Source organism: Oncorhynchus masou, chromosome 25 (assembly GCF_036934945.1).
Source record: "Oncorhynchus masou masou isolate Uvic2021 chromosome 25, UVic_Omas_1.1, whole genome shotgun sequence".
Taxonomy (NCBI): Eukaryota; Metazoa; Chordata; class Actinopteri; order Salmoniformes; family Salmonidae; genus Oncorhynchus; species Oncorhynchus masou.
This window is the reverse complement of record NC_088236.1, coordinates 48,881,749-48,892,418: the sequence shown is the minus strand read 5'-3', so window position 1 is coordinate 48,892,418 and position 10,670 is coordinate 48,881,749. Positions and strand designations below refer to the sequence as shown.

At 41.2% G+C, this 10,670-nt stretch overlaps 1 protein-coding gene across 3 annotated transcripts in view; it reads right to left on the bottom strand.

Moving 5' to 3' along the window:
• Nucleotides 1–2,622: 2,622 nt before the first annotated feature.
• The window catches only part of LOC135514434 (spindlin-Z-like), a 44,542-nt gene continuing 36,494 nt past the window's right edge, over nucleotides 2,623–10,670 (bottom strand). For all 3 annotated transcript variants that reach the window (XM_064937934.1, XM_064937935.1, XM_064937936.1), the window contains 4 exons: nucleotides 6,987–7,035; nucleotides 6,619–6,866; nucleotides 5,012–5,245; nucleotides 2,623–4,833 (listed from right to left, as the gene is read on the bottom strand). In XM_064937934.1, coding sequence (XP_064794006.1) covers nucleotides 4,634–4,833; nucleotides 5,012–5,245; nucleotides 6,619–6,866; nucleotides 6,987–7,035 — 731 coding nt within the window. In that variant the 3' untranslated portion in view covers nucleotides 2,623–4,633. The remainder of the gene's footprint in view (nucleotides 4,834–5,011; nucleotides 5,246–6,618; nucleotides 6,867–6,986; nucleotides 7,036–10,670) is intronic.

The following is a 10,670-nucleotide window of genomic DNA, read 5'->3' as shown; positions in this document are numbered from 1 at the left end:
TGTTTGAATGGCCAAGTCAAAGTCCAGACCTGAATCCAATCGAGAATCTGTTGTAAAGAACTGAAAACTGCTATTCACAAATGCTCTCCATCCAACCTCACTGAGCTCGAGCTGTTTTGCAAGGAGGAATGGGAAAAAATTTCAGTCTCTCGATGTGTAAAACTGATAGAGACATACCCCAAGCGACTTACAGCTGTAATCACAGCAAAAGGTGGCGCTACAAAGTATTAACTTAAGGGGGCTGAATAATTTTGCACGCCCAATTTTTCAGTTTTTGATTTGTTAAAAAAGTTTGAAATATCCAATAAATGTCGTTTCACTTCATGATTGTGTCCCACTTGTTGTTGATTCTTCACAAAAAATACAGTTTTATATCTTTATGTTTGAAGCCTGAAACGTGGCAAAAGGTCGCAAAGTTCAAGGGGGCCGAATACTTTCGCAAGGCACTGTATTTAAAAAAATATTATTTAGAACACAAGGCCATTAAGACATAATTTTACCTCTATATTTTGATATAGCAGAAAAGTACTGTCCCGTAATTAAATCTCTTCCATTTCAACTCAAAATATGATATGTTAATCCAATTTTAACATATAACGACTGACTGAATATGTACGCACAAGGTCCATCCTTACATGCACACACATTTCTCACAATCAAATAAGGAAAGTTCTTTATGGATACATATAAATAAGCCAGTAAAATTAAAATAAACTGACAAATGATTTATTTAGAACTATCACCCCTTAAATGCTGTACAAGACTGGCACGTTTAGTTGGCACTCATTTAGAATTATCAGTGCGTTGGTTAATGTAATGCACAGTACAAAAACAACAAAATGTCACAATTGACATACGCTAATAACTTTGAAAAGAAACTGACATGCAACTCACATCAACGTACATTTAGCTATATGCATGCGACATAAGTCTGCTTTTCAGAAGTGGAACTGACAGTATACACAGTACATTACAATAGTAATGTAAAATGTTAAATGCCTCGACTCCCACAGCCATTGGCAACATATGATGATTTCCACACTTTGGAAATCATGAAGGGGCAATCAAGGATTTTAAATAGACCTGTGGTCCGCTTTCAAGATGTCTTAATAATGCTACAGAGGTTAGCAGGATCTCATCTTTGTGCGGGAGAGTGACTAGTGATGGCAAGCAAACCTGCAGAAGCTCCAGACATACAGTGCATTCAGAAAGTATTCAGACCCCTTCCCTTTATTCACATTTTGTTAGGTTACAGCCTTATTCCAAAATGTATTAAATCATCAATCTATTCACAATACCCCATAATGACAAAAGCAAAAACAGGTAAATGTATAAAAAAAATAAAAAAGTAGTTTTGCTATGAGACTCAAAATTGAGCTCAAGTGCATTCTGTTTCCATTGAACATCCTTGAGATGTTTCTAGAACATGATTCCACCTGTGGACTCCAAATTCAATTGATTGGACATGATTTGGAAATGCCCACGTGTCTATATAAGGTCCCATAGTTGGCAGTGCATGTCAGAGCAAAAACCAAGCCACGAGGTCGAAGGAATTGTCCGTTGAGCTCCGAGACAGGATTCTGTTGAGTCACAGATCTGGAGAAGGGTACCAAAAAAATGTCTGCAGCATTGAAAGTCCCCAAGAACACAGTGGCTTCCATCATTCTTAAAATGGAAGAAGTTTGGAACCACCAAGACTTCCTAGAGCTGGCCTACTGGCCAAACTGCACAATCGGGGGAGAAGGGCCTTGGTCAGGGATGTGACCAAGAACCCAATGGTCACCGACAGAGCTGCAGAGTTCCTCTGTGGAATTGGGATAACCTTCCAGAAGAACAACCATCTCTGCAACACTCCACCAAATCAGGCCTTTATGGTAGAGTGGCCAGACGGGAAGCCACTCCTCAGTAAAAGGCACGACAGCCCGCTTTGAGTTTGCCAAAAGGCACCTAAAGACTCGAAGACCATGAGAAACAAGATTCTCTGGTCCAATGAAATCAAGATTGAACTCTTTGGCCTGAATGCCAAGCGTCACCTATGGAGGAAACCTGGCACCATCCCTACGGTGAAGCATGGTGGTGGCAGCATCATGTGTTGCGGATGTTTTTCAGTGGCAGGGACTGGAAAATTAGTCAGGATCGAGGGAAAGATGAAAGGAAAAAAGTACAGAGAGATCCTTCATGAAAACCTGCTCCAGAGCGCTCAGGACTAGGGCGAAGATTCATCTTCCAACAGGACAACGTAACAGTGGCTTCGGGACAAGTCTCTGAATGTCCTTGAGTGGCCCAGCCAGAGCCCGGACTTGAATCCTATCAAACATCTCTGGAGAGACCTGAAAATAGCTATGTAGGGACGCTCCCCATCCAACCTGACAGAGGTTGAGAGGATCTGCAGAGAATAATGGGAGAAACTCCCCAAATACAGGTGTGCCAAGCATTTAGCCTCATACCAAAGAAGACTTGAGGCTGTAATCATTGCCAAAGGTGCTTCAACAAAAGTACTGAGTAAAGGGTCTGAATACTTATGTAAATATGATGTTTCCATTTTTAATACATTTCTAAAAAACAGTTTTTGCTTTCGTTATTAAAGGGGTATTGTGTGTAGATTGAATAGGGGAAAACAAATATTTTATCAATTTTATTATAAGGCTGTAATGTAACAAAATGTGGAAAAGGTCAAGGGGTCTGAATACTTTCCAAATGCACGGTAGGCTTCAGTAACACAATTTGAACATGCTAACAAGACAGCAATTCTAAAATAACCATGACATGTTGACCATTTAAATATCTTTCTAAATCCTTGGATGAAATTCAAAATGTTGCAAGTGGTGTATAATACTATTATACAGTATCAAGTTAAATCATGAAATCAACCTAGGCTCAGGTCAGAAAACAGCAAACAATTCATATTTGCTTAAATGAGAAATAAACATATGGATTGGATTGATGCTGAATTCAATTAAACAATGACATTTTCAAAATTAACCTCATTGATGGTAGGTGGCTCAGTGGCATATGACCCAATTAGAACATTAACAGGCCATTTGCTTAATCAATTTAGACCACACATTCTTTGATAGAAACATTTCTGAGATCTATCACTCTGAAAATATATGGCACATAGACATGAAACAGGCATGAAGAATTGAAGGTAAGTCGTAAAAATACTTCCAAATGGATCACAATGCTAGCAAGATAATTGATACACTCTATTTCTTGTAAGCCGCATTTATAATCGTCTTTCACGTACATTGAGTATACAATACATTAAGAACACCTGCTCTTTTCATGACAAACTGATCAGGTGAAAGCTATGATCCCCTTATTGATGTCACCTGTTCAATAAACCACAAGTGTAGATGAAGAGGAGAAGACAGGTTAAACAATGATTTTTAAGCCTTGAGACATGGCTTGTGTATGTGTGCCATTCAAAGGGTGAATAGGCAAGTGCCCATTTAAGTGCCAATGGACAAGGTTAGTAGCTGCCAGGGCGGGGTATGGTGGTAGGTGGAACTCAATATTAGGAAGGTGTTCTTAATGTTTTGTCCATTCAGTGTATAGTTAGTTATGTGTATCAATCATGATCCTTTTAGTGTTTTTGACAACAAAGTTGTAGCTCTAGCAAAGGAGTAAGAGTGAAATGTGATAATACAAATTTGAAATCAGATTTGGATGATAGAGTATTACATAACAAAACTAATCATTTCAGGTTGAAGGAAATTAAAATCAAATCTAAAAGCCACAGTAAACAAAAAATATTATAATTAAAATAATTGATGAACTTTGCACAACCAATCAGCCAAATTACTCTAATACAATTTTGATTTGACAGAGTAGTAGAGGTCTTGACACCCATTTCGGGAGAATGCAAGTGTGGCCAACATAAAATAACACTGATTTAAAAACTAAAAGGAAGAAGCTCTTGGATTTCCTTGGTCTCAGAAACTAGCCTTATGTGAAGGACAATTTCACAATGGCAGTTCATACAAGTAGAGAATTAAGGAATCAAATTAAATCACAGAAATTAATGTAATACCTTTCTTTTTAAACTGATTACTCGGGTGTTTGGCTGATACAGTAATGTGCCATTTAGCAGACACTTTTATCCAAAGCGACTTAGTCACGCGTGCATACATTTGACATATGGATGGGGGGAATCGAATCCACTACCCTGCTCTACCAACTGAGCTACAAAGGACCACAGCTGTTAGACTGATGCATGCTAAATTCTGAGGATGTTAAACACACAAGTCAACAAAAGTGGTAGAAACATGTTTACGAGAACCTCACAATAATTCATTTACAGCATCATAGACAAGAAAACCCCACACAAAATTCTCACTTTTCTTTCATGTTAAGAAAAACTTTGGATTAAGCTCCTGTTGTCTGGCCCAATTGAACAGAGTAAATGTTCAGACATGGTGAATTCTGCAGAGGTCTCTTCTTTTCAAACAAAAGTGGACTTCAGACAAAGTACACTTATAGCTTTCGCATTGGAAGCAGTGACACAGGAAATGACAAGTTTCACATTCGTAGCCTGTGAAGGAATTGTCCATTTAACTGGAAATTGATCTTGTCTCAAAGAAATCCTGAAAACATTTGCCACGCTCTGTGGATCAATGATTTTCTCAATGCCCTAAGACGTTTTTACTAAATCGTAGACGTAGATGTGAAAGTCGTCATCAAACTTGATGAAATACACAGAGGGTTTGGCATCAACCTGATGGATAACCATGCCTGTCCTTTTGCCGCCATCCTCTTTGGCATATTCCACTTGTTTGCCAACAAGGCTATCCACCACTTCGCCAGGCTCTCTCTCTGATGGGGTCGTGTCATCTGCAAAAGCATAGAATATTACCAGCTTTAGTGAGATAATTTGTTGACAACATTTATGTAGTTGATTGTATCTACCGTAATACAACTTAGAATTACATGCTTTTAAAGAAAGAGTGGTATGGAGACCATAAACAATGCCTACAGTGTTAACACAAAATATAATTTCTGATGGACTCACTTGAATCAGGCATTATCCGGAGATCCCCCTCTTTGTAGTCATCCAAGAGCTGGTACATGTACAAAACAGGGTCCTTTTCGTAAGTGATGTAGAACCATGTGTTCATAATGGGAGCCCGTGCTAGCACCATGCCCCTCCACTCCTCCTTTGGTCCTTCATCTTGCTCAAACATGTGCTCCACTGCTTTGCCTATCATGGTTTCTGCTAGCTGTGCATCACTGACGCGAGCTGGAGCTGCATTACAGAGAGCAGTTTCAAATGAATAGTAAATATGGCTATGAAAAGATGTTAAGTAATTTGTAACAAACTCAGCAAAAAAAGAAATGTCCCTTTTTCAGGGCCCTATCGTTCAAAGAATTTGTAAAAATCCAAATAACTTCACAGATCTTCATTGTAAAGGGTTTAAACACTGTTTCCCATGCTTGTTCAATGAACCATAAATAATTAATGAACATGCACATGTGGAAAGGTCGTTAAGACACTAACAGCTTAGGCAATTAAGGTCACAGTTATGAAAACATAGGACACGAAACAGGCCTTTTTACTGACTGAAAAACACTAAAAGAAAGATGTCCAGGGTCCCTGATCATATGCGTGAACGTGCCTCAGGCATGCTGCAAGGGACACAGGATGGACAGTGGCAGACCACGTGTAACAACACCTGCAGGACAGGTACAGGATGGCAACAACAACTGCACCGAGTTACACCAGGAATTCACAATCACTCCATCAGTGCTTAGACTGTCCGCAATAGGCTGAGAGAGGCTGGACTGCGGGCTTGTTGGCCTGTTATAAGACATCACCGGCAACAATGTCGCCTATGGGCACAAACCCACCGTCGCTGGACTGGCAAAAAGTGTTCTTCACTGACGAGTCGCGGTTTAGTCGGATTTGCGTTTATCGTCGAAGGAATGAGCGTTACAACGAGGACATCCTCCTCCCTCATGTGGTACCCTTCATGCAGGCTCATCCTGACATGATGCTTCAGCATGACAATGTCACCAGCCGTACTGCTCGTTCTGTGCATGATTTCCAGCAAGACGGGAATGTCAGTGTTCTGCCTAGGCCAGCGAAGAGCCCAGATCTCAATCCCATTGAGCACGTCTGGGAACTGTTGGATCGGAGGGTGAGGGCTTGGGACATTCCCCCCAGAAATGTCCAGGAACCCTCAGGTGCCTTGGTACATCTCACAGCAAGAACTGGCAAATCTGGTGCAGTCCATGAAGAGGAGATGCACTGCAGTACTTAATGCAGCTGGTGGCCACACCATACACCAGATACTGTTACTTTTGATTTTGACCCCCCCTTTGTTCAGGGACACATTATTCAATTGCTGTTAGTCACATGTCTGTGGAACTTGTTCAGTTTATGTCTCACTTGTTGAATCTTGCTATGTTCATACAAATATTTACACGTTAAGTTTGCTGAAAATAAACGCAGTTGACAGTGAGAGGACGTTTCTTTTTTTGCAGAGTTTATAAAGGTATGCATGATCAAATACACAGCTAGCACGAGTGCATTTGTTCTTACACACTCATACTATACAGACATGTAATATGCTCATGGCAGAGCAAGGCCAACTTTTGTCATGTCTTCACAATACCTACCAACTCTGTCTGGTAAAACCTCCAGGCCTTGCACCCTCTCATCTTTGTGAAGCTCAAGTCCATAGATGCAGTCAAATCCATCATACTTGATCAGGTAGAGAGATGGGTTGACAGGGACTTGATCGAGAACTGTTCCTTTCCACTGGGAAACCTTGGTATCTTCCTTCCACTGGTGCGTTATCCTGCAACCCACTATGTTTCGTCTGGGTTGGGCAATAGGCTTGCTTGTACCAACATTCTTCTGCTTCCTATAGAGATCCCAATTTGGAAGGAAGTACGTAATGTCAAATCAATATATCCACACATCTGTCTGTTTGGAAGTCAACCTGCTTTTAGTCTTATGCTGTGTCTACACAATGAGAACTTACTTGTGGGAATTTTTCCTCTTGATCAGATTTGCAGAAACCCCAGTATTACCTAAAATGGCAAACAAACGTGTGCATGAAATATCTCCTCAAATCAGCCTACAGAAAGTATTCACAGCTCTTGGCTTATTCAAAATTGTTGTTACAGCCTGAATTATATATGTATTAAATATATATTTTTCCTAAATACCCCATAATGACAAAGTGTAAACATGTTTTTTGAAATTGAGAAATGTATTGAAAATGAAATACATACAGTTGAAGTCGGAAGCTTACATACACCTTAGCCAAATACATTTAAAGTAAGTGTTTCACAATTCCTGGCATTTAATCCAAGAAAAAAAGTCCATGTCTTAGGTTAGTTAGGATCACCACTTTATTTAGGGGAATGTGAAATGTCAGAATAATAGAGAATGATTTATTTCAGCTTTTATTTATTTTATCACATTCCCAGTGGGTCAGAAGTTTACATACACTCAATTAGTATTTGGTAGCATTGCCTTTAAATTGTTTAACAATTAGTTGGGTGAATTTTGGCCCATTCCTCCTGACAGAGCTGGTGTAGCTGAGTCAGGAATGTAGGCCTTCTTGCTCGCACATGCTTATTCAGTTCTGACCACACATTTTCTATGGGATTGAGGTCAGTGTTTTGTGATGGCCACTCAAATACCTTGACTTTGTTGTCCTTAAGCCATTTTGCCACAACTTTGGAAGTATGCTTGGGGTCATTGTCCATTTTGAAGACACATTTGCAACCAAGCTTTAAACTTCCTGACTGATGTCGAGATGTTGCATCAATATATCCACAATTTTCTTTCCTCATGTCGCCATCTATTTTGTGAAGCGCATCAGTCCCTCCTGCAGCAAAGCACCCCCACAAGATGATGCTGCCACCCCCATGCTTCAGAGTTGGGATGGTATTCTTCGGCTTGCAAGCCTCCCCCTTTTTCCTCCGTACATAAACGATGGTGATTATGTCCAAACAGATCTATTTTTGGTTCATCAGAGGAGAGGACATTTCTACCAAAAATACAATCTTTGTCCCCATGTGCAGTTGCAGACCGTAGTCTGGCTTTTTCATGGTGGTTTTGGCTGATTTTCTTTTGATTTTCCCATGATGTCAAGCAAAGAGGCACTTAGTTTGAAGGTAGGCCTTGAAATACATCCACAGGTACACCTCCAATTGACTCAAATTATGTCAATTAGCCTATCAGAAGCTTCTAATGCCATGACAACATTTTCTGGAATTTTCCAAGCTGTACACTAAGGCAGAAGTGCACTTAGTGTACAGTGGGGAGAACAAGTATTTGATAACCTGCAAAATCGGCAGTGTTTCCTACTTACAAAGCATGTAAAGGTCTGTAATTTTTATCATAGTTACACTTCAACTGTGAGGGACTGAATCTAAAACAAAAATCCAGAAAATCACATTGTATGATTGATTTTTCAGTAATTAATTTGCATTTTATTGCATGACAAGTATTTACCTACCAACCAGTAAGAATTCCGGCTCTCACAGACCTGTTCGTTTTTCTTTAAGAAGCCCTCCTGTTCTCCACTCATTATCTGTATTAACTGCACCTTTTTGAACTCGTTACCTGTATAAAAGTCACCTGTCCACACACTCAGTCAAACAGACTCCAACCTCTCCACAGTGGCCAAGACCAGAGAGCTGTGTAAGGACATCAGGGTTAAAATTGTAGACCTGCACATGGCTGGGATGGGCTACAGGACAATAGGCAAGCAGCTTGGTAACAAGGCAACAAGTGTTGGCGCAATTATTAGAAAATGGAAGAAGTTCAAGATGGCGGTCAATCACCCTCGGTCTGGGGCTCCATGCAAGATCTCACCTCGTGGGGCATCAATGATCATCAGGAAGGTGAGGGATCAGGCCAGAACTACACGGCAGGACCTGGTCAATGACCTGAAGAGAGCCGGGACCACAGTCTCAAAGAAAACCATTTGTAACACACTACGCCGTCATGGATTAAAATCCTGCAGCACACGCAAGGTCCCCCTGCTCAAGCCAGCGCATGTCCAGGCCCGTCTGAAGTTTGCCAATGACCATCTGGATGATCCAGAAGAGGAATGGGAGAAGGTCATGTGGTCTGATGAGACAAAAATAGAGCTTTTTGGTCTAAACTCCACTCACCGTGTTTGGAGGAAGAAGAAGGATGAGTACAACCCCAAGAACACCATCCCAACTGTGAAGAATGGAGGTGGAAACATCATTCTTTGGGGATGCTTTTCTGCAAAGGGGACAGGATGACTGCACCGTATTGAGGATGGATGGGGCCATGTATCGCAAGATCTTGGCCAACAACCTCCTTCCCTTAGTAAGAGCATTGAAGATGGGTCATGGCTGGGTCTTCCAGCATGACAACGACCCGAAACACAAAGCCAGGGCAACTAAGGAGTGGCTCCGTAAGAAGCATCTCAAGGTCCTGGAGTGGCTGAGCCAGTCTCCAGACCTGAACCCAATAGAAAATCTTTGGAGGGAGCTGAAAGTCCGTATTGCCCAGCGACAGCCCCGAAACCTGAAGGATCTGGAGAAGGTCTGTATGGAGGAGTGGGCCAAAATCCCTGCTACAGTGTGTGCAAACCTGGTCAAGAACTACAGGAAACATATGATCTCTGTAATTGCAAACAAATGTTTCTGTACCCAAATATTAAGTTCTGCTTTATCAATGTATCAAATACCTATGTCATGCAATAAAATGCAAATGAATTACTTAAAAATCATACAATGTGATTTTCTGGATTTTTGTTTTAGATTCTGTCTCTCACAGTTGAAGTGTACTTATGATAAAAATTACAAACCTCTATATGCTTTGTAAGTAGGAAAACCTGCAAAATCGTCAGTGTATCAAATACTTGTTCTCCCCACTGTATATACACTTCTGACCCACTGGAATTGTAATACAGTGAATTATAAGTGTAATAATCTGTTTGTAAATAATTGTTGGAAAAATGTCTTGTGTCATGCACAAAGTAGATGTCCTAACCGACTTGCCAAAACTATAGTTTGTTAACAAGAAATTTGTGGAGTGGTTGAAAAACAAGTTTTAATGACTTCAACCTAAGTGTATATAAACTTCCGACTCATTTACATATGTATTCACAGCCCTGAGTCTTGCCATAGATTTTCAAGCAGATTCAAGTCAAAATTGTAACTCACTCCCGGGTGGCACAGTGGTTAAGGGTGCTGTACTGCAGCGCCAGCTGTGCCACCAGAGACTCTGGGTTCGCTCCCAGGCTCTGTCGTAACCGGCCGCGACCGGGAGGGCCGTGGGGCGACGCACAATTGGCCTAGCGTCGTCTGGGTTAGGGAGGGTTTGGCCGGTAGGGAAATCCTTGTCTCATCGCATCCTTGTCTCTCCTGTGGCGGGCTGGGCGCAGTGCGCGCTAACCAAGGTTGCCAGGTGCACGGTGTTTCCTCTGACACATTGGTGCGGCTGGCTTCTGGGTTGGATGGAGCTGTGTTAAGAAGCAGCACGGCAGGGTTGGGTTGTGTATTGGAGGATACATGACTTTCAACCTTCGTCTCTCCCGAGCCCGTACAGGAGTTGTAGCGATGAGACAAGATAGTAGCTACTAAAACAATTGGATACCACGAAATTGGGGAGAAAAAGAGGTAAAAATAAATAAATTGTAACTCGGCCATACAAACTCCAGTCCTGAACAATT